This window comes from Camelus dromedarius, chromosome 14, assembly GCF_036321535.1.
Source record: "Camelus dromedarius isolate mCamDro1 chromosome 14, mCamDro1.pat, whole genome shotgun sequence".
In the NCBI taxonomy this organism is placed as follows: Eukaryota; Metazoa; Chordata; class Mammalia; order Artiodactyla; family Camelidae; genus Camelus; species Camelus dromedarius.
This window is the reverse complement of record NC_087449.1, coordinates 66,834,072-66,857,571: the sequence shown is the minus strand read 5'-3', so window position 1 is coordinate 66,857,571 and position 23,500 is coordinate 66,834,072. Positions and strand designations below refer to the sequence as shown.

Genomic DNA, 23,500 nt, shown 5'->3' with positions numbered 1-23,500 from the left:
TTCAGATCCTGGTCTAGTACTTTACCTCCTCTCTCATTTTCTACTTGCTGGACACATATTGATTTCCAAAGCAAAGTACTCCTCTTTCAAAGGACCCTGTCAGTAAGAAGCACTAAGCTAACCAGCTCTTTTATACACCTCTCAGGACTCTCTTTTTCTTTCCTCTACAAATCAAGTCTCTTAAAAATTGAGCATCTGCTGCCAGGGTGTTTCTATAGAGCCAAGCCCTCCACTGACCTTCATAAGCCTGATGAACAAGGTTAAACAGCCGCTCGGCCTGCGATTTGAGCTCCGGGTCTCTGTGCTTGTCGGGATGGTACAGCATACACAGCCTCCGGTAGGCAGCTTTCAGCTCTTCAGAAGAGGCCTGCAGAAAGAAAAACCCAGTTAGAGAACAACCAGTGCTACGTACATATTACCATGATCAGAATCAGCCCTGCAACGGGAAGCTGTCAGCCACGTTCCAGCACGTTTGCTCCCTACACTCAGGACACAATGAAGTTACACTTTATTACTTCAGTAAGGCTTCTGTTTTCCCCACAGTTGATAAAGTGATCAATTATGTACATCAGTAGCGGCTGTGTTTTGCTGGGAAAGACTGCCATCGGACAGAACAAAAGCTGGTGTCCCTGTACTGGTTCATGGTGCTCTGAAAACCATCACAGAGACCTGCTTACTCTGTAACCTAAGTTATTTTAAAGTAAATCTGCCAAGGTATTTGTTCAGAAAGGAAAAAAAAAGCTATATACCATTAGACAGAAATGCCACACATTTACTCAATTTTCTGACAAAGGAAACTCCGTGAATATTCATCCTTAAAAATCAGACATAAACTGTAAAATCAATACACATTTCTACTCATCCTCTAATTCTAATTCTAAAATTCATAAAGCAAGCAAAGATGCTTTACCACCTTAGTGAAAACAAAAGCCTCCCCACCCCTAGCACCCAAAGGCCCACCCAACACTTGCAACTCTCTGATTCTTATCAGTGGTCCGTTTGAGGGGAGAAATGCACCATGGAAAGAGCAGTCGACACAGAGTGAAATGGGCACTGGGTGTGTGTTAACCTCCCAGGAGGGAGGAAGGACGGGTGTGACAGAAACCCACTTTCCACTGCGCCTGCCTCACAGCCACCAAGAGGTTCTCAGAAAGAGACTTGTTCAGAGGCCCTGGGACAGCGCACCATCTATCTGGCTGGGTCCTCAGGTATGTCTTGGGGAAGTGCTATGTCTGATTTTATATCAACCTCAGGGCCCATTCTGGTCCATTAGAGGTGATGCCCAGTGGGCAGCCCTGGCCGGATGACTTGTCAGGTAGAGAATATTTTATTTTGGGGAGGCAACTCCACCATTTTGACAACAGAAGCAAATTCCGGTTCACTGACAACATGCCAGAGGGTGCTGACACACCAGCCATCTGGGTAGAGGAAGGGGACCAGGTCCCCGAGGCCAGGGGACGGACAGTGCTCTGGGACTAGGTCTGGGAACACGGATACCCAAGGCGAGGTCCTGGGGACATGATGAGTTAAGGGGTCATGGTTACAAGGGAAAATGTTCAACAGTATTTTTCTATAATTTCCACAACTTTTCAATATCCTCCAGTTCCAGGAGTAATGAGTGCTTTTACCAATGGAAAAAGGCAAAACTTCACTGTGCTTTAGTAATAATTTTGGCATGAAATGTAAGTATTTGATATAGGACTAAGTTATTCAGAAACCAGAAAACCAAGAAATTTGCACAAGCTTACTAGAGATTTTCAAGGAATTCCGAAGAACTCCAAGAGGAAGACAACAGCCGTTACTGGAATGTTACGTATGTGAGTCACACGTGCCTGGGAGGGGAGGACGGCCGCCCTCTCGGGCCATTTCCCTGTCGGAGGACAGGGTGGCTGCGTGATGACCTCTAAGGGCCTTTCCAGCCCTAACTCTGCATGGTTCTGTGATGAGAAAGCTCTGCCAGACCCGGGCTGCTCGCTGCCCCTCAGCCCAGACACAGACCCACGGGGCTCGTTAGGCAGGGGCGCATGGTGTTCTAAGCCAGCAGCTTCTGGAGGGTTTCCGTTAACTACTTCATTGGAAAACGGTCAAGGATCTTGTTGACTGTGCATCCTTTGGCCTAGGCAGACCACTGCCCTGTGTCAGCACTAATCTTTTTCTCCATCTTCTCTCTGGTGCAGCCTTGGAGAATCACACTCTCGAACCATCTGGAGATGACCGCCTTCCTCCTTTCTCTCCCCTGGCCATCTGTGTGATTCACTCTGCAGTGATATACCAGCCTTCAGGTGTAGCGGTTAAGAACGCAGGCTTCGGGCAAGTGAGCTTCCCAACCCCCGGCTTTCTCACCTGCTAACGGGGATGGCAGCCACACTCAGGGCCGGCGAGGGGATGAAATGAGAGGGGGACTCTAAGGTGCCTCACACAGTGACCCCCCCACACATGGCAGAACCAGCTTGCTGCAGCTCCTCTAAACCCTCTTCTTGGTTTTCTCATTTGTAGACAATACTCTCTCACACTTACTCTGAAGAGTAAATGAAGTAATACGCATAGGAGCATTTAACAATGCCCTGCATGCAGGAGGAATGTAACCACTGTAGCTGCCCTTATCGTCGCAATTCAATTTTGACGTCCCTTGGACAGCACGGATTTCGGTATTCACGCTGGTGTGGGGGTGACAGGAACATTCATTCACAAAATGGCCCATGTTTGTGAAAATTCACTGGGCTGCGCGCTTGTGACGTGCATGTTCCTATACGTCTATTCTACTTCAACAAAAACACAAGGCTCCACAGAGGAACATTCCCACCAGTGGCTTCCTTCCCCGCCTACGTCAATTACACAACGCACTGCTTGCCACACTTACCAATACGCCACCTGTGCCAAACCTTGTTGTTTTAAGTGAGTAAACAATAGCTAGCTAATGGCAAATTAAATATATCTTCTCCAGATAGGTTTACTTATATGATGGGCTAAACAGCCATTACAAATCATTCTCTTGCTGCAAGTTTTAATTGTTCTTATCAGCATCTCGTAAAAATTACAAGTGCAGGATCAGACAGACTTGACCGACTTCAGGTTAAACCGCTGTTTCCTGGTTGTTAAAAGTCAACTAGACGACAAGGGAGGAGAATATCTGGTCTGTGATACCTTCTTTCATCATATTAATAAATGGCTTAATGTGCTATTGATTAAGTAATAGAAATGAAGTTTCATTTTTAATAAATATCACATCTAATAAAAGGACAGATTGGGCCTTTTATCATAACTGAATAGCTGAGGTCACTGGTTCAATATTTCATGAATGATAAACTCTTTTCACTATCATAAAAATTCTGGTATCATTCCTAAATATGTGGTATCATTTAAAATGATACCTAAAATTACATACTTATTTCTAAAATTCTATATAAAATTAAGAGATGCATCATGCTTTAAGTCTGAAAAGTTTCATCATCTCAATCATCTGGTTATATTTTAATGGAAAGTAAAGCTATTATGAATTAAACAATTGTATATCATAAAGATCATAGTGAAAGGTCCCTAGTAACCTGTAGAGTTTAGTGGTCTGTTAAAACTGCGAGATTAGATGCAGTACAACAACAGAAAATTCCTGTAACAAAGCACAAAAAAAGAAATTCAAGGCAAACAGATTAGAAAGGAAAAAGTAAAAATGTCTCCATCTGCAGATGTCATCTGCGTGGAAAATCATAAAGAATCTACAAAAAACCCCTATTAAGTGATATTAGAAAGGTTGTGGGATACAGGGTCAATATGCAAACATCAATTTATTTCTATATAATACAATTGAAACTTGAAAAGACAATACAGTTTAGAGTTTTACTAACAAACACGAAACACTGAGGGGTAAGCTTTACAAGCGCACGATGCACACACTGCAAAGGACCAAGTACTGCTGACAGAAATCAGAGAAGACCAAAAATAACGGAGAGAGATGCTGTCTTCATGCATCAGAAGACTCAGTATTATTAAGCTGTCAAATTTTCCCAAAGCGACCTATAGATTTAATGCAATCCAATCAAAATCCCAGTAGGCTTTTTTTCTGTAGTAGCTGACAAGCCAATTCTAAAATTTAAATGGAAAAATGATATGGAGCAAAAAGAAATTTTACTTTCCTCATTATTTTACTAACCAGAGTAACTCTGAGGAACTGGAGGGCTCACGTGACTGAATTTTAAGATTTACCATACGGCTGCAGTAATCAAGACAGGCTGGTACTGGGGAAAGAACAGACATGTAAATCAGTGGCACAGAAGTGAGGTGACAAAAAGACCCCCTAAAATAGATGGTCAGCTGATTTCTGACAAAGGTGCCAAGACAGCGCAGTAGGGAAAAGACAGTTTTTCAATAAATGATGCTAAAAGAAGAGGATGTCCATAAGCAAAAAAATGAACCTTGACCCTAACTGCAATATGAGACCTGCCCTGGAGGAAATGCTCAAGAGTCCTGCAGGGTGAAATGAAAGGACACTGGACAGTAACTCAAAGCCAGAGGAAGAAATAAAGACCTCAGAAAAGCTAAATACATGGGCAATTATAAAAGCTAGTAGTATTGTGAAAATGGTTTGTAACCCCACACTTTGTTTTCTCAATGATTTAACAGATTAATACACTAAAAAAAAAATTAGTCTAAAAGCCAGTCTTACTGTAACTCTGGCTTGTAAATTCACATTTTGTTCCTACATAATTTAAGAGACTAATGCATTACAAAAACAATTATTAGTTTATTTTTTAGACACACAGTATGTTAAAATGTAATTTTATGACATCAATAACTGAAAGAGGTGGGACAGAGCTGGAACAGAACAGAGCTTTGGTACGTTACTGAAGGTAACCTGGTATAAATTCAAATTAGAGTGTTGTAACTTTAGGATGCTAAGTGTAACTTAAGCTGTTAACTGTAACTACAAAGGAAATAGTTACAGAATATACATGAAAGGAAATGAGAGGGGAATTAAAACGTTTCACTACAAAAAAACCAGCTAAACACAAAAGAGACAGACTGGCAAAATGGATGAAAACACATGGCCGCACTATATGCTAACAATAAGAGACTCAACTGAGATCCAAAGAAACAAGCAGATTGAAAGTGAAATAGAAAAAGACATTACTTGCAAATAGCAACCAAAAGAGAGCAGGCGTGGCCATACTAACAGCAGAAAAAACAGACATTAAATCAAAAAAGGTTATAAGATACAAAGAAAGACATATATTAATGAATGGTTCAGTACAGCAATAAGACAGAATAACTATAAACATTTATGTACCTAGTAACAGACCATCAAATATATAAAGCAAAAATTGAGAGAACTGAAGAGTGAGAAAGTTTCCCAGTAGTCGGAGACTTCAACATCCTACAAATAACAAGACAGAAGATAAGTAAGGAAATAGAGTACTTGAACTACACAATGAACCAACTAGATCTAACAGACAGATACAGAATATTCTACCCCAAAACAGAGCACACATTCTTCTCAAGTGCACATGGGACATTTTTCCAGGATAGGCCATTTGTTAGGCCACAATTTAAGTATTAACAGAAATTAAAAGACAGATATCATACAAAGTATCTTCTCTAACCACAATGGGATGAAATCAGAAATCAATTACAGAAGGAAAAGTGAAAAATTCACAAATTTGTGACATTTAAACACTCTTAAATGAACACTAAATCAAAGAAAAAAATCACAAGGGAAATAAGAAAAACTAAACTCAAAGCTGGCAGAGAAGGAAATTATAAAGATTAGAGCAGAGACAAATGAAATAGAGAACAGACAGACAATAGAATTACTGAAACTAAAAGTTGGTTCTTCAAAAAGATCAACAAAATAGCCAAATAGATTGACTACAGAAAAAAAAGAGAAAACCAAATTACTAAAATCAGAAATGAAAGTGGGGATATTACCACTGATTCTACAGAAATAGAAGAGATTATAAGAGAGTAATAATGTACACCAACAAATTGGAAAACAGATGAGACGGACAAATTTCTAAAAAATACAAAACCTACCAACACTGAATTACATGGAAATAGAAAATCTGAATAGGCCTATAACTAGTAAGGAGATTGAATTAGTAATCACAAATCACTTCACAAAAAAACATCCTGGATCTGATGGATTGATTCACTGGTGAGTTCTTCCAGACATTTAAAGAAGAACTAATATCAATCCTCAGAATTTTCCAAAAAATTGAAAAGGAGGGAGCACTTCTAAATTCATCCTATGAAGCCAGTATTAACCTGATGCCAAAGCCAAAGACACCATAAAAAAAAAGGAAACTCCAGACCAACATCTTTTATGAACACTGATGCAAAATGCTCAACAAAACATTAGCAAACAGAGTTCAGCAGCATATTAAAAGGGTATACATCATGACCAAGTGGGATTTATTCTTGGAATGCAATGATAGTTGCACATATGAAAACTGATTAATACATCATATTAATAGAAACCCCTATGATCATCTCAATTGATGCAGAAAAGGCATCTGACAAAATTCAACACCTTTTCATTATAAAAACACCCAGCAAACTAGCAACAGAAGGAAACTACCTCAACATTATAAAGCTATACAGATCTCTTACCACTGAATAAGACAAACTCAAAATGGACATCATACTCAATGGTGAAAGACTGAAAGTTTTTCCTCTAAGACCTGGAACAAAGCAAGAGTATCTGTTCTCATAACTTCTAACCAGCATAGCACTGGAAGTCCTAGCCAGAGCAATGAGGTAAGGAAAAGAAATAAAAGAAATTGGAAAGGAAGAAGGAAAATTATCTGCTTGCAGATGATAACAACTGTGTATGTAGAAAACTCTATAAAAAGATTCTACACACACACACACACACACACACACACACACACACAACCCCACAAACAAAAAAAGCAAAAAACAAAAACCCCCAAAATCATCCTGTTAGGACTATCGAATGAGGTCAGCAAAGTTGCAAGCTACAAAGTCAACACACAAAAATTAGCTGCATTTCTATACATGAACAATAAGCAATCTGAAAAGGAAATTAAGAAAACAATTCCATTTACAATAGCATCAAAAACAAACAAATGAGAAACTTAGGAATTTACCAGGGAGGTAAAAGAAGTACCTTACCATAGTGAAAATTATAAAATATGCTGAAAGAAATTAAAGATGTCATAAATAAATGGAAAGATATTCTATATCAATGGATTAGAAGACTTAATATAAATAAATATAAAATATAAAATGATGATACTGTGCAAAGCAACCAAAAGAATCAATGCAATTCCTATTAAATTCCCAATGACATTTTTTTACAGAAATAGAAAAATTCATTGCAAAATTCACATGGAATCTAGAGGGATCCCAAATAGCCAAAACAATCTTGAAAAAGGACAAAGATGGAGGACTCACACTTCTTTATTTCAAAATTTACAACAAAGCTACAGTAATCAAAACAGGGTGATACTGGCATAAAGACATATAGATCCATGGAATGAAATAGCCCAGAAATAAACCCTCGCATAAATGGTCAAATTATTTTTGACAAGAGTGCCAAGATTATTTAATAGGGAAAAGATAGCCTGTTCAACAAATGATTCTAGGATAACTGAATATCCACATGAAAAGAATGAAGTAAGACCCTTACCTAATACCATATACAAAACTAATGCAACTGATTTTTGTGTGTTGACTTTGTATCTTGCAACTTTTGCTGAATCCATTTATAGTTTATCTACTCAAAATGGATCAAAGACCTAAACATAAGAGCTGAAACTATAGAACCCATAAAGAAAACATAGGGCAAAAGCTTCATGACACTGAATTTGGCAATGATTTCTTAGATATAACACCAAAGGCACAGGCAACAAAAGAAAAAACAGACAAACTGGACTTCATAAAAATTAAAAACTCTTGTAAATCAAAGGACACTATCAAGAAAGTTACAAAACAACCTATATAATAGAAGAAAATATTTGCAAATAGTATATCTAATGAGGGATTAATATCTAGTATAAAGAATTCCTAAACTCAACAAAAACAACCTGATTCAAATATGGCAAAGGACTTAAATAGACATTTGTCCAAAGAAGATACATGAATGGCCAAAAGCACATGAAAAGATGCTCGATATCACTATTAGGAAGATGTGAATCAAAGTCACAATGAGTACCACTCCACATCCATTAGGATGGCTACTATTAAAAACAAAGAAACAAACACACACCAAACAGAAAATAACAAGTACTGGCAAGGATGTAGAGAAACTGGAATCCACGTACACTGCTGATGGGAATGTAAAATGGTAGAGCTTTCATGGAAAGTAGTACGGCAGTTCCTCAAAAAAATTAAAAACAGATTTACCATATGATCCAGCAACTCCACTTTTGGGTAAATATTCAAAAGAATTAAAAGAAGGATTTTGAACAGGTATTTATATATATCCATGTTCAGAACAGCATTATTCACAATAGCTGAAACATGGAAGCAGCCCAACTGTCCATCCACAAATGAATGAATAAGCAAAGTGTGGTATATAAATCCAATGTAATATTATTCAGCCTTAAAAAGTCTGGGGATTCTGACATATGCTGCCAACACAGATGAACCTTGAGAACATTATGCTAAGGGAAATAAGCCAGTCATGAAATGAGAAATACTGTATAATTCTACTTACATGAGGTACCTAGAGTAGACAAATCATAAAGACAGAGAACAGAATAGTGGTTGCTGGAGGCTAGGGGAACAGTTTGAGTTTTGCAAGATGAAAGGAGTTTAAGAGATACAAATGGTGGTGACAGATGCACAACATGTATGCATTTAACACCACTGAACTGTATACTAAAAAATGGCTAAGATGGTAAATTTTATATTATGTATATCTCATAAGTTAAAAAAATTAGAAACAAACAAAAAAAACCCAGCAAAACCACAGACTGGAAAAAAGACCGACATGTAAAAACTAAAACCATAAAGCTTCTAAAAGAAAACAGCAGATGATCTTTGTAATTTTCAGTTAAAGATTTCCTATATAGGATAAAAACTTAAAAAATTGTAAAATACCCATCTGATAGGTTAATATCCAGAATATATAATGAGCTCTCACAACTAAAGAAGACAAACAATCTGATAAGATAATCAGTAAAAGATGTAAACACAGGGGACTATATTTAATACCTTGTAACAGCCTATAATGGAAAAGAACACAAAAAGGTATATATATATATATATAACTGAATCACTATGCTGTACGTCAGAAATTAACACAATATTGTAAATTAACTATACTTCAATTAAGAAAAAAAAAACAAACAAAAAGACGTAAACAGAAGCTTCAATAAAAAATGATACAGAAATGGTTAATAAGTATACAAAAAGACTTCAACATTGTTAGTCATTAGGGAAATGCAAATTAAAAACACGAGCTACTACTAACAATCACTAGAATGGCTAAAATGAAAAAGACTAAGAATATTAAGTGTGGGTGAAGATGTGGAGCAAAAATAAAACTTGATTTTAAAAAATATGTATAGAAGCTTTGTCATCAACATAGATATAAAAATGGTATCAATTCTTCTGGTCAAACAGGTTAAAGAGATGAGTCAAGTGCTAGGTTTTTCCTAGCTGAATTACCTTAAAAGTATTTTTCCTTTAAAAAATATATATATTTATCAAGGATAAAATTGAAAATACAAATAAGAAAAATATATTTAAAAATATAATAGTATTTCTTCTATAGTACAATTGTATAACCTGTTTTTTCTTTCAGTTAAAGGTCTTGTGGAGTTTTGGTTTTATGGGTTTTATTGGTCTTTAAGTATTTTCCATACCATATTAAACGGCTGAATAGCACTTCAAAATATGGCATTATCACAGTTTTATATAACAATCTTCTATTAACAATTTTCATTTGTTTATAAGGCTGCAGTGGACACCCCTACAGCTAAAACATTTTTTGTATCCATGATTATCATTCTGAAAATAAGTTTCTAGAGTTGTTGGGTTAAACGATACAAGACTTCCATTTTAGTCTTCTGAACTGACCTCCAAAAAGTGTTTACCATTTAATTATTTAAAATTAAAAAATTTAATTTTATCCAAAGAACACATAAGCAGCTTATAAAAAAACCCACTGGATTTCTAACCAAAAACAGCATTCACCCCGCACTCCTCAGATGCAAGCACTTTCAAATCTTTCAGCATTTTTCTCATTTATGATTCTAATATACTCATATCCTTAATTTTTAAATTTTAGACTTAATCCAAAATTTTTAACTTTAGACTTAAATTTAAGAGAATTTAGTTCTCTTCCTCTGCTTATCTTTTCTCTCCCTTCTGTGTAATTGTAACTTTGGTCCAAATCAATAAACAATTTTTCTTTTTAATTTAGTGTTTATTGTGACTATGTAAATATACCTCAAAGCTGAATCAAACAGTATACTATGATTATATTTCTGTTTTTGAACTACTTTTTATTTTTCCTGGAGTTAACAATCGCCTCAGTTTTCCATTTGCTTTACCTTTCTAGGTATCTGTTACCATTCTTCTCCAACTCTTTATAGTAGACTTCTTACAGTAAAGACTTACAATATTCCTCTCAACACAAAAGTATCAAATAGCCCATCAATTTCATTTTCCCCTCAAGAGGCATTCCTCCTAGAGCTCTCTGCACTGTACTGGTTGTTAGGCTTGCTAAACAAACTTCATCCTAAGATTTCCTGTTAGCATCTTCCTGGGTATCTTATCTGGGCTGGTCTCTCTTTTCTGTATTTGATTCCTTTCTCTTTCTCGGTTTTCTTTATTTGGATGGAGCTCAACCTCCAATAGTTTCCTTTACAAAGACTGGTTGAGAGGAAAATTTCTTTAGGCTTTGCCATATTTCAAAATGTTCTTACATCCTACCTTTATACTTGATGAATAGTTCGCTGGGTATGGAATTCTAGCTTGGATACAATTTTTCCTCAGGATTTTTACTCTGTTGCTCCACTGTCTTCTAGCTGATAGTACTACTGGTGAGCTATCTAGTGTCTTTCTAATTTCCAATTCTTTTTTGGGACCTGTTTGGAAACTTCTAGGATTCTCTCTGTAACCCATGATTTCCTTTAGTTAAATGGGTCTCCTTACCCCCCAACCCCATTCACTATGCTAGTTACTTGATTTTCACCTGTAGTCTATCTTTTGAGACATTTTCTCATATTAACCATTGAATAATGTCTTCTTCATTTTACTTTATTTAATGTCTAAGAATTTATCTTCTACTTTTAAAACTTTACTTTTGTGGATATTTCCTCATTTTTATCTTCTAGCTCTTCTATAGAATTTTTTATCTTATCTTTAATTCCCAACAGCTCCTTTTTTTATACAGTTTTTTTTTTTGACATATCACCTTGTTCTTATTTCTTAAATGTAATGTCTTATCTGAGGATGATCCAGTTTCCAAACTCCCTGCAGTGTGCTTCCTTCTAGTTTCTTCTTGCTTTCTGCATGATCTCAGAATTCCATTTTGGAGCCTTCCCTCAAATATTTGATGGTGTTTGGCAACTGATTTACATTTCATAGTAAGATTTAAGAAGCTGTTTGGAAGCTCTGTATGTGTGAACAGGCCTTGTCATCTGATGAGCTTCTCTGTGAAACGCCTGGGAGGGAACCTAGAATTTTCATTCGGCAGTCTTCTCTCTTTGATAGGCTAGTTCATTCAAGGAAGAGCCAAAAGGATAAGGAAAAAGAGCTGGAAGTCTCACCATGCAGGGTACAAACACTTGTATACTCCCTGCCTTTGTCAGGGGGCCACTCTCACCCTCTACTGTCTATGTCTAGGCTCTAGAGATCTCTGGTTCAATTTCTCCAGAGGAATATCCTCCTCCTTTCTGGTTGGGAGGGCTAACAGATCTCCATCTCATCAGAACTGAATACTACAACTAAAAAGAAAAAAAAAAAAACTTTGTCAATCTGGTAGAAGAAAATAAAACAAAACAACAAACAAAACCCTTGTTTTAACTTGCATGTTTGGTTACTAGTGAGGATAAAAAAGTTTCCATACATTTATTTGCATTTTAGATGACTTCTTTTATGAAGTAACCTATTTGTTTCCTTTGTATTACTTTCCTATTAGAGTAGTCATCTTTTTCTTTGATTCCAAGAGTTCCTTATATATTACAAGTATGACTTTTTTTTATTAAATATATTGCAGATTCCTTTTGAATCTTTTAACTGTATAATTTTTTTTTTTTAGGTTTTAGTTATCGTCCTTTAATAAACACAGGTGTTTCTCATTTTTACAAAATCAAACCTATCAATTCTCTTTTTTCTGATTTTAGCTGTGGTATCACGCTTAGAAGTCTCCTGACACAATTGCATCACATTTGCTTCCCTTAGATAATTAAGCAGTTGAAAACACTGCTACATTTTCACTTACTTAATTCTGAGTGATGGAGATCATCTCTGGAATCAGTGTGACAGTACATATTCAAAGAGTACACGGCCACTCTGCCTTTATTTTCTATCTTCATTTAGCAAAGTAAACTAAAGCATGTGAGGAACCTCAGTATGTCTGAAACATGCCTGTACTGGTCAGGGTGGGCTAGGTCAATAGTTCTGAAGGTGTGATGTGGGGCCCCCTGGGAGTCCCTGAGACCCTTTCAGGGGATCCACAGGTCAAAACTAATTTCAAGGTAATACTAAGATGTTATCTACCTTTTTCTCATTCTCTCATGAGTGTATAGTGAGGTTTTCTTGAGACTATATGACATAAGATGATATTGTTCTGTTGGTTAATGAAATGTGTACTTGTATATCTTTATGTTTTCTAGAAATTTCTAAGGTGGTAGCTTTATAGTATAAATGTGAGTTTTCAGAGATTAACTCAATTGACTCTCAGTTATTTTGCTGTGTACTTACTAGCTACCTTTCGTTATACCTGCTGATATCTGTACATCTATAACCTCTTTATTGTTCATTACAGTTATTTTGAAGTCCTTACGTCTCCCTTGTGCCTATACTGAAGTACAAGAAGTACATTTTGTCTTATCCTACAACATTTTATCAATCTATTTGGTTTTAGTTTCAAATTAAATATGGATAGCTATAACCCACATGAACAAAAGCTCTTTGGGGTCCTCCATAATTTAAGACTGTAAAGGGGTCTTGACACCAAAAAGTTTGGGAATTGCTGGATTAGATGATCCAGGTGACACACAACCCCAAATTCCTAAGGTTTATTTCTCCCTTACTTTACACATCCATCTCAGGTCAGTTAGTTCTCTGCTTGGCAATGTCCTCAGGTTACAGGTGGACAGGACAGACACCCTTTGGAACCACTGCCAGTGATGGAGGTAGAGGGAAGAGCAAGAGACTCTCTGGCTGACCTGGCCTTTAAATGCCTCAGCCTGAGTAGGACACGCATGACTTCCACTCACACAGCTGGCTAGAGCCAGTCATGTGACCCTACTCACCCACCAGGGGACAGGAAGTGCAGTCCCCTCTCTAGTTAGGAGCCAAGAATGTTCAGTGTCAAGCACTTGTAACTACCACAGTGATGATATTTAATTCAATACTTTGAGGACCTAACAGAACATGCAAGTAACAATTAATTATAGCCCACACATTCATTTTAGGATAAGTAAAGCCACTAGGCTTTTTGTTGCTGAAGCCTATAAATTTCAAGCTCAAACTTCCAGGCTATATTTATATTACTGTATTTCAGCAACAAAGTCTCTGCAAACTATATTCTGTTGGATTTTGGGAAGTTTGCCTAATTACCACAATTGAAGATTCATGACTGTCCGTATGTTCCATGACAATCTGACTGAAATAAACTGCATCAGCTAATAAAAGGCTGTAATTTTTTATGATACTTGGTGCTCATACAATTTAAAGGAAAGAGCAGATTTCAGAGCTAATTAACACCAAGACAGCATGGCTGCTTTGTGCTGAGTAAGAGCTGTTTCACGAAGAGAAAGGGCGTTACAGACTATCTGATGTCACTGAGTAGATATGGATCATGCTAAGACTAAGCCACTCACTCACCAGGCACTAAAACACAACCACTGAGCTGGACTTGGGAAAATTTCCTACTTCATTTTGTAAAGTTCCCAGTACATGGTCTGAAGCTTCACGCAGTAAAATTGCTCTCATACACAACTCTAACATCTTCTCACGCTATTTTTCCCTGCTCAGCACAGTCTTCTCCCCTTTTCATTTACATGCAGGAAATCTTTGGAGGATCTGGAAATAGGTTCCTGCACTTGGGGTTCATCCACCTCAGCAATGTACGGGGTCTTTCCCTCAACGTGGAGCACAGTGCACACTGCACCAGCTCATTCTGCCTGATCCATCTGATCAAACCAAAAGGAGCAAACCAGAGAGAACAGGGTTTCAAGTCAGACTAGTCTATGTCCATCGTGAAAACTCAGCTCTATTTAACTGACAGAAGGAGAAAGAACTGCACAAAAATAAATCTAACCCATCTGAAGCTATTTACTTTTACAAATATCATTACTGGCGCTGGCGCAAAAGATGATAAACAAGTGCCCCTTCCCCACCACAATAAAGAAACATAAGAGAGGAAGATAATCCGTACCTGCCGGATGAAAAACGACAAGCCCAACGGGGAAAGGCATGCTTTCCTTTCTCACGCGCTTTTCAGCCTTGAACTCAGTCTCCATAGGCCTTGGCTTACGCTGAGGCCCCGGCATAAAGGCCGGTGTTTGCGTTTGCTCTCATCCTCTGGCACCTGGCTTTCAACAATTTTCATAAGTGAGAATTTAGATTTACCAAACTGATGATTGATAAACTCCCTCCAATAAATTTCTCTACAACGATCTGTGGCCCAAACTGCAATGTGATCCTCAAGAACACAGGAATTCCACAAAGTAAATGCACCCAGACAAGGCGAGTACAGCGTCAGTAAATTTTCACCATTTCACACCAGGAATGTTTGCTGGATGTCAACCCTGCTCTGAGTACCAGAGCTGGTACAAAAATATGTCGTCCTTGCCCTCAAGAAGATTATAAATTACGTATGTGCGTGTTTTCCCTAAAACCCCACACACATGGCTTTAAATAAACAATATAAAATAAAAATGCTACTATTAATGATGAAGAATTAAGTTCAGGGCTGTAGAGTCTAAACAGGAATGCAAAAGGTAGATTTTGATTTGCTTCGGTATCCAAGACAAGCTGGGGTATTTCAGGGCAGAAGAATGCCCTGAGGAGACAGCAGAGACAATACTGACAAACTGGCCAGAGGGAAGGTAAGTAAGAAGGCAGGAAGTAGGCAAGAAGTTAATGTGGACATCCATCCACCTGCTTATTCGCTCAGCAAACACTTGTAAGTACCTGTTACCTGCCCGCACTATGCTAGGGACATGATGGTGAACCAGACCACCATGGTCCCTGACCACATGGAGCTTGCTTTGCAGTGGAAGATGGCAGAACATCGCCACAAAGTAGGCAGAAAATACAGAAGATACCTGATTTATAAGGGGCTTTAAAAATGGAGCCAAGAGTTTGACCCTTACCCAACCACAAAAGGTTTCTGTCTGGAGAAATGTGATCAGTACTGTCCGTTAATGTAGACTCAGTACAGTCTGAATAAAGCTGGCAAAAGTCAAAACCAGAGAGACCTGAAGGAAACTACGGGCAACACGGAGGGCCGAGGTTACGAGGCTGGCTGGCTGCCCAGAAGCGGAAACGGAAATGAAAAGATCAGAGTCCATGGAGGTGGAGGATTCCCAGACTGTCTACGGGACAGTGGGAAAAGGCCCAGAACCACATGGAGAGGAAAAATCGAAGAGCATTTGGTGTTCTGGCTGGGATGTGTGGATCAGGGAGAAACTGGGAGGCAGTCAGGCTTGGGAGGAAGGTGAATTTAAACATGTAAGCCTAATGGCCAGAAGGCAGAGATGCTGGGCCAAAGCAAAGCCCTTTAAACCAGCTGGGCTGGTGAGGACTGAACCTGGGGACATTCTAAGCAAGACAGGAGATAAGCACCTGGCAAAGTGAGACAGGAGGACAGAGAGCATCGCAAAAGCCAAAGGGGTTTCCAGGCTGTCGGTGGTGTCACGAGTGCATTCGTCCAGACTTACAGCTAACAAAATACTTCCACCGCTATTTCCTCACTTAATACTTGAATACTCTAAAAACGTCTTGAGGTTGGTATGAGAATCCCCATTTTACAGATAAAAACTGTGAGGATCAAAAAAGTTAATTAAATGACTTGTGTGAGATGGAGAAGTTGATCTGATTATGGACCCCTGACCCAAAAGCTGGCCAGAAATGGTAACTTGTGTGGCCTGGCTCAACCTGAACTTGGTTCATGAACACTTGCAAGAAAGAAGGGCAAACTACAGAGAGGGAACAGATATTTATACTAATCTGTCCAACAAAGGACTCATCCAAATTACATAAAGAATTCCTGCAAATCAGTAAGAGCGTTCCTTATTAACTTTTATGCTCATGATACTAATAAAAATATACTGGCATTTACTTTACATAATAATATGCCCATTACTATGCTAAGCACTTACATGCATTCTCGCTTAATTCTCCCAACAGCCCTATGACAGTCTAGATTTTATGGATGAAGAAACAGGCTAGAGAGGTTAAGAAACTTGCCCTAGATCAGGCTGCTAAGAAAGTCAAACTTGGACCTGACTTCAAAGGCTTTGCTCTTTAAGCCACTGATCTCTTCTAAGTTCCACCTGCATCTTTGGCCTTTTCAAATAATCAACAAGTGCTCATAGATGCCTAATATGCAAGGCACTAGGCTAAGTGATTTCAGTTGTCCGTCTCTAAAACCCAGGTCTGCTGAGTACAGAGGTCAGATGCACACACTATTATTTCTCATGATTCTGAAGTCAGCCTCCTACCACCGTTTTAGGACTCCTCATTTTGAAAAGGTAGGCTTAAGAGAGAAACAATCAAATGATGAATAAGTCAGAAAAGCTAAACAAGAGGTTGATCAAACAATTCCAAGTTTCTACAACTAGGAATAACCTTAGAAATCTTAAGTTCTACTTAACATAGAAGGAAAAAAACAAGATTTATAGAACCCATTACCCTCAATAAGATATAATGCCAATATGATGGCATTATAAGGTCAAAAAAGGATTAGGCATCACTCAGGGCAGAAGTCTGAATACTACAAAAAAGGAAAAAGGCAGGACCCACATCACCTTTAAGGCTTGTAGGGCAGAGTGGAGTCCTGTCCACCAGAGCACGTCTTCTGCTGACAAAGCACATCAGGACAACCGAGCCAAAGGAGCAAAAATTCTGATTGCTGATAAGAGGTCAAGCTAAGGGCTTAAAAAATACTCTTCTACCATCGTACAATTCTGTCTTCCTTTCTCTTCCTGGTCACGTCCACGTGTTTACCTGGTGTCTCTGAGACACAGCAGTAATCAGAAAGGCCAGCACCCTAGGGGGACAAGCTCAGGCTCCTCTCAGGGTCACAACTGATGTTCAGACCCTGTCTTCACATTCAGAGCTCGCCTTATTTCTCCCTGAAAGCCTGACCTCACACTCCCTCTCATCCATGTCCATCTGCTCCATCCTGCCCACTTGTGCGGAATCCTTGTGGTTGATGTCTGTTGGCATTTTACTGCTAAAGAATGTTCTGGCTCCAGCAAACTAGGGAGGGAACACTGTGCACTCATTGCATGCAGAAGGGGTTCCAACAGTCCAAGCAAGAGCCAAGCAGGACCTGGCCATCAGGCTATCGTCTCCAGGGAAGTCCCATGTGAGGTGACGAGCTTCTTCAAGGAGCAGATCTGTACAGTGCCTGTGCCACAGCGGTGGCAACAAAGCAGCAATATTCACAACGGCCCCCATTTTTAGTGCCCCCTTTTAAATATTCATGCTATTTTATCTTTTCATCTGTTACTTGTCTTCAATCCTTTCTTGAATGAGGTAGGGTATAGATAAAATACATAAGTAAAGTTAAAAATTAAAGTTTAATACAAGTAAACACTAAAATTCCATAGCCAAGCAAAACATGCTTCTTGCATGTCCCGTTTTCTCCGTTGTTTTATTACTGAACTCATAGCAAATATAAAAGCTTCAATTGAATTCTCTTTAAGAAAGAAGGAAAAAAAGGTATTTTGGTAGATAACGCAGAACTAGAGCATTAAAAATTCAAGACGCAATTGTTTGAAATGCCCAAAGCAAAAAGGTAATAACTAGCTTATGGCTCATTAAAGAAAACAATTTTAAAAAGTTAACCCCATCGCGTTTGCTAATCACATTATGAGATGACACAGGAATGAGCTGGATATCCTAACGGCTCCCTCCCCACCCACAGGCAAGACCGCAGAAGCTCCTCTGAACTCCACCTGGGCACCCTCCTGATCTCCAGTGCTGTCTTGCTGTCGCTGGAGCAGAACCTTTGCCTCTGAGGAGGTCCTCCTGTCTCTGCCTGGCCTCTTCAAAGCGGACAGCTCGCAACAATTTTATCTCCGGGTCCCACTCTGCCTACTCCAGACGCTGTCTTTTTGGATTAGCCCTCACCTCTGCACCCTCCTCCTATGCTTAGCCCAGCTTCCGGGACTACCCCCCCACCCCCGACTCCAAGTCAAACTCATGACCTCGCAGTAAGTTTAGAGAGACAACCAAACATCTTTTGAAGAGAATAAACTCAGTATTTCCAACAGAAAGAATGAAAAAACTTTGGGAATTCATAACCTAATGCTTAGCATAAATTCTGGCACTATGTTTTTGGATTAATACAATAGCAAACTTAGCCAGGATGAGGCACACCAAAGCCTTCTATGTACGTGTATGTCTTTTTGAAATAAGCAAAACCTCATGTTTAGCAAAAAGCAAGAAGCAGCCACAATAAATATTAACTGAACACCTACTTACACCAGGTACTGCATGCATATCCTCACACTCCAGCATACATCCTGGCTCAGAGTAAGTGCTTAATACATTTTTATCTGTTGCCTACATTTTGATGTCAAAGAAAACAAGGAGCAAAAAGTTAAGCTACGAGCCTAGGATACAGGACCCTCTGGCTGCAGGGCCCCCCAGTGCTGTCTCCTTCTCCTCTCTCAGTAACTCCATGAAGGACTGCCGCAGATCAGCAAAGGAGACTCCGAGATTCAGAGACCTGCTCAAGGTCACCCAGGTGGCAGCGTGGCATAAAACTCCTGCTCCTCAGCTTCTCCACTTATAGGACACCTTAGGAATGTGACCATCTGGGTAACCTGTTTTCGGACAACCCAGGTTTACCCTCCTCGCCCAACACACAAATTTCAAGTGGGGTCCATGTTAGGAATATCAAACTTTGAACCTAATGCAGTCGGTGGGCGACTCATGGAAGGAACGACCCTCTTAGACCTACCTTTATATTCTTTGTTAAGACTAAACTACCTGCCCCTCAGGCTGGATAAGCAACGAATGGACACACACACAGCCCCTCACTGCTCTAGGGACCTAAGGGTGCACCTGGGTTAGCTGACCCTTTTACATTCAATTTATGCAGATGGCAGAGCCATCCTGGTTGGGGGCTGGGTGACCGTGACCCCCCAGGTCAATTCTGACAGTGACCAGTAGATCTTCTTCTACTGCTCCAGCCTCTTCTTCCCAACTGCAGTCCAAAGTTGAACTTCTAGCCCCACTCTGCGACTCAGAGAAACCCAAATGACCAAAAACTGTGGCAAGAACATATACCCTACACCAGGGAAGTAGTGAAAATGCAGCGACTTTGGGAAAACTTTTTCCATAGGTGATGATTTTGCATGTCTAGTGTTATGGAAGGATGAAGATCCGACAACACTGACCTCCCTATGTGGACTACAGAAAAACTCTTTTACTTAAGTTTATTTTTTATTTAACAACTTTTCTCTTCAATGTGTTTAAAACCTGAAAAGGAGATTGGTTCCTTTAAGGCTACACTGACTGGGATCAGAGATCTTAAAACAGGCTATAAACATGGGTGACTGACACAAATAAAAATGAAACTTTTTCAAATACAACTCTGGCAAAGTAGGAATTAAACTCGATTATTTAGGAATAAATTAGGCTTAAAATGTATTGATTATAATGTCTATAAAAAGTATAAAGATCAAAAAATTTTCACTCTGTTCAGGAATCCTTTCTCCAAATAAATTTTGGGAAATCATCTCAAAAATCTCGTATCAGTTAGATTTTCGGCACCTGACGATGCATCTGACTACACTAAACCAGAGATGCCAGTCCGGTTTCAGTGCGCCTGTCTGGTTAGATGAAGGACTCCCTCCCCTCAACGTGGGGCAGGCAGACAGTGGTTCCACTCTGCAAACAGGAAATCCAGAACACTAGAGAAAAAGAATTATTAAAGATCACAGAAGTCTTGTTGGCAGCAGAATTTGATGGTCCTGTCTAGCTGCCTGCTTCACTCTCTGGAATACAACTTAAGGGGATATTATAAAGTTTAAAACATGTGAAGGGAGATTCTTAAGCTGATTTTCGACATTTCTAAATCACTCCATTTGTTATCATCATATACTATGCTTGTAAACTTAAAAAACTGAAATTGAACTCCCTGGTTTTGTGTCAGGTTGCTTCCATCTGAGATTCCCGGGGGCAAGTCTGAACTTCCTGAACACCAAGAGTTCTGAAGGTACTCTGATGTACGGTGGAAGAGGACCTCGCCTCCCACCCACACTAGGAGACCTGACAACGAACGTATCAACAGAGGCTATTATCTTCTTTGACCACACGTGTAGAAATGAAGATTACTTCTACTCTGCCTCTAATTCGTCAAGTAAATCATGGTATTTCAGCTTCAGGTTGATTTCTTTCTTTCTTTCTTTCTTTCTTTCTTTCTTTCTTTCTTTCTTTCTTTCAACTATTTTATTTTTTTAAATGTTAATTTTTTTCATCTTTTTTTTTGAGGGGGGAGGAAATTAGGTTTATTCATTTTTTAAAATAGAAGTACTGGGGATTGAACCCAGGACATACGGCATGCTAGGCATGCACTCTACCACTGAGCTATGCCCTTGCCCCCTGAATTCTAATTTCACAAAAAATCCTAGTAAATACCAAGTCCAGAGATCACATTCAGAGTCCCTCTTTCAGTGAAATCCTGAGACAGAAAATCTGCACACCAGAGATGACGGTGTTTTACACCGAGTTTGTTGACAAAGGCATCACAAAACAACTCAAGCAGGAGTACGTGTTTCACAGGGATTTCACCTGCAGCCACAGATACAGGAAGTGCCTTCACTTGCCTGGAGAAGTCAAATGTTTCTTTAAGGAAATATTTCTTTGGCTTCCACCCATCAGTCCAATGACAACGGCAGGTCCTAACATTCTGGCAGTTTCAAGGTGTACCTCTGACAGATGTTTACCCGGGACTCTGGCCAAACCTATTTATTATTCTAGATCTTTTTGATCCTCTGCAGCAGCCTAAGATTCAGTAAACAGGTAACTGGGCTGCTCAATTACTGATACCCTAGACCAACTACAAATAAGTGGTAAGAAAGGCTGATTTCAGAAAAGCTGGTTTCATTTACTGCTTTGCTTCTAAGAGCTGGAGAGAAGGATTAGCTAGCCTCATCGCCTCATTCTAAGGGAGAGAAATGAAGGCCAAAGAAGTGGTTTACCCAACGCCTTACCGTTGGTTAGGTACAAGAACCTCCAGGCGGCCCTACAACAGCCCGACAAAATCTGCAATTCCCCCAAAATATTTCACTGGATGTTTCCACAGTAAATAGTGGCTAACGCATTTAAGGGATTCTTATGTGCAGTGCCCAAGGAGTATAGCAGCTCTGCAGTCTGAAGACTGGAGAGCTGGGGTGACAGTGCACCACGAAGAGCTGGGGCTCCAGGGTTAGACAGCCCAGGGCTGAATTCGGGCTCTCATGCTTTCTGGTGGTGTGACTTTGGGCAAGTTACTAAAATCTCTCTATGCCTCAGTTTCCTCTACTATAAATCAAGAATTATCTTATCACCTACCTTAAGGGCTGATATGAGAATTAAGTGCAATAACAGAAAGTGATCATGTGGCACCGCGGCCCTGTACAAAGTAAGCACTGGAGAAACGTGAGCTATTATTAACACCACGCAGACCAACATTCACGGACAACACATACTTGAGCAGCTCTGCCTAGGATAGCCAAACCTGGCTAGTTCTGATCACTGGCAAGCCCTGGCCGGAATTAAGAGATTCTCTGGCAGGGCTGGAAGACCGCACCCAGAGGTTTAGAGAGAAACAGGCCACCTCAAGACCTGACCTTGGAAGCCTTCCTGCCCTTCACGCTGACCTCAAACACACTGGTCAACAAGAAAGGAAACTTACTGGCCACAGTGGGAGACTCTTTCGTGTTATCTTTTATTTGGTGTGGAAACAGGCGCGCGTCCTGAGGCCGCAGTGGGGCATCACTTCTTTTCTGACTAATTCCCACTCTGGGCCTCCAAACGGAGGCTATTTGTCCGGAACGCTCTTCCTTCCATTTCTGGGCAGCGGCTCAGGAGAAAGGAAGACACAAGCCACCTGCCTCTGAGCCTGGACTCACTTCAGAGGCGCGATGTCCCCGTGGAAGACTCGGGGACGGGACAGACCCCTGGGGAGACTCCCTGGTAGCCTTGACCTTGATGCCTGAGACTCTGTTTCTCATCCTGCCGGCTGGGTGCGATGACACAGTCCCCCAGCCAGGGCGGGTGTGTGAGCCGAGCGCGGCAGCGGGTCCCGGAGGACCTGGACCCCCTACTCCGCCCCCACCTCGGGGACCCTGCTCCCTCTTGGCGGCTCGGGGCCTCTGGCCGTGCTTGTACACAGCGTACCAGCCGTAGAGAGCCGGGGTGGAGGCGGACCGGGATACGCCCGGCAAGAGTCGGGGCACTGGGGCAGCCCGGCCGGCCGGCGGTCGCGCACGTCAGGCGGGGTCACGCGGCCTCCCCGCCGGGCCCGGCCGCCCGAGGTGGGAGCGGGGCGGTCACCGCCAGCCCGGCCCGTCTCCGAACGACCGGGCCCGGCCTCAGCCCCGACGGCGGCCCGCCGCAGGCCTCACCTCCCTGCGCACGTTCAGCAACGAGTAATAGTCTTCATTGTCCAGCTCCTCCTCGCTCAAGGCCGTCGCCATCTTCGCAACCTTTCACCTCTCCAAACCGGCAAGGCCGTGCTCAAGAGGGACCGACGGTCCGCGGCCCAGACAGCGCGGACTGCCGCGGCGTCCCCACAGCGGCCGCTGGCGGCCCGGAGTCGCGCCGCCGCCTCCCGCGCCCGGAAGGAGCGCGACTGCGCACTGCGCCCCCACGCGGCCGAGGGCGGGACGCGGCGGCCAGCGTCCCTCCACGTGCTGCCCGCAGACCTACAGCCCGGCCTCGCTCCCCTCCGGCTGTGCCTGGGCTGGAAAGGGAGACTTTGCAGTCACATCTGGGGGTCGTCCCCATCTGGGCTCCGGGGAGATAAGCTCCTGCGACACCCCTTGTCTTCCCCAGTGCGGGGCTCATCCACATCCCAAGTATAGCCCTACCTGAGCCGAACCACCAGCTTCCCTGGTGGTACCAGAGGCCGCACTTGCTG

At 40.8% G+C, this 23,500-nt stretch overlaps 1 protein-coding gene across 2 annotated transcripts in view; it reads right to left on the bottom strand.

Annotated features, from left to right (window-relative positions):
• The window catches only part of DNAJC11 (DnaJ heat shock protein family (Hsp40) member C11), a 64,909-nt gene extending 41,782 nt beyond the window's left edge, over nt 1–23,127 (bottom strand). For both annotated transcript variants that reach the window (XM_064494112.1, XM_064494113.1), the window contains exons 1-2: nt 22,986–23,127; nt 238–367 (exon numbers count right to left, since the gene is read on the bottom strand). In XM_064494112.1, coding sequence (XP_064350182.1) covers nt 238–367; nt 22,986–23,057 — 202 coding nt within the window. In that variant the 5' untranslated portion in view covers nt 23,058–23,127. The remainder of the gene's footprint in view (nt 1–237; nt 368–22,985) is intronic.
• Nucleotides 23,128–23,500: the final 373 nt, after the last annotated feature.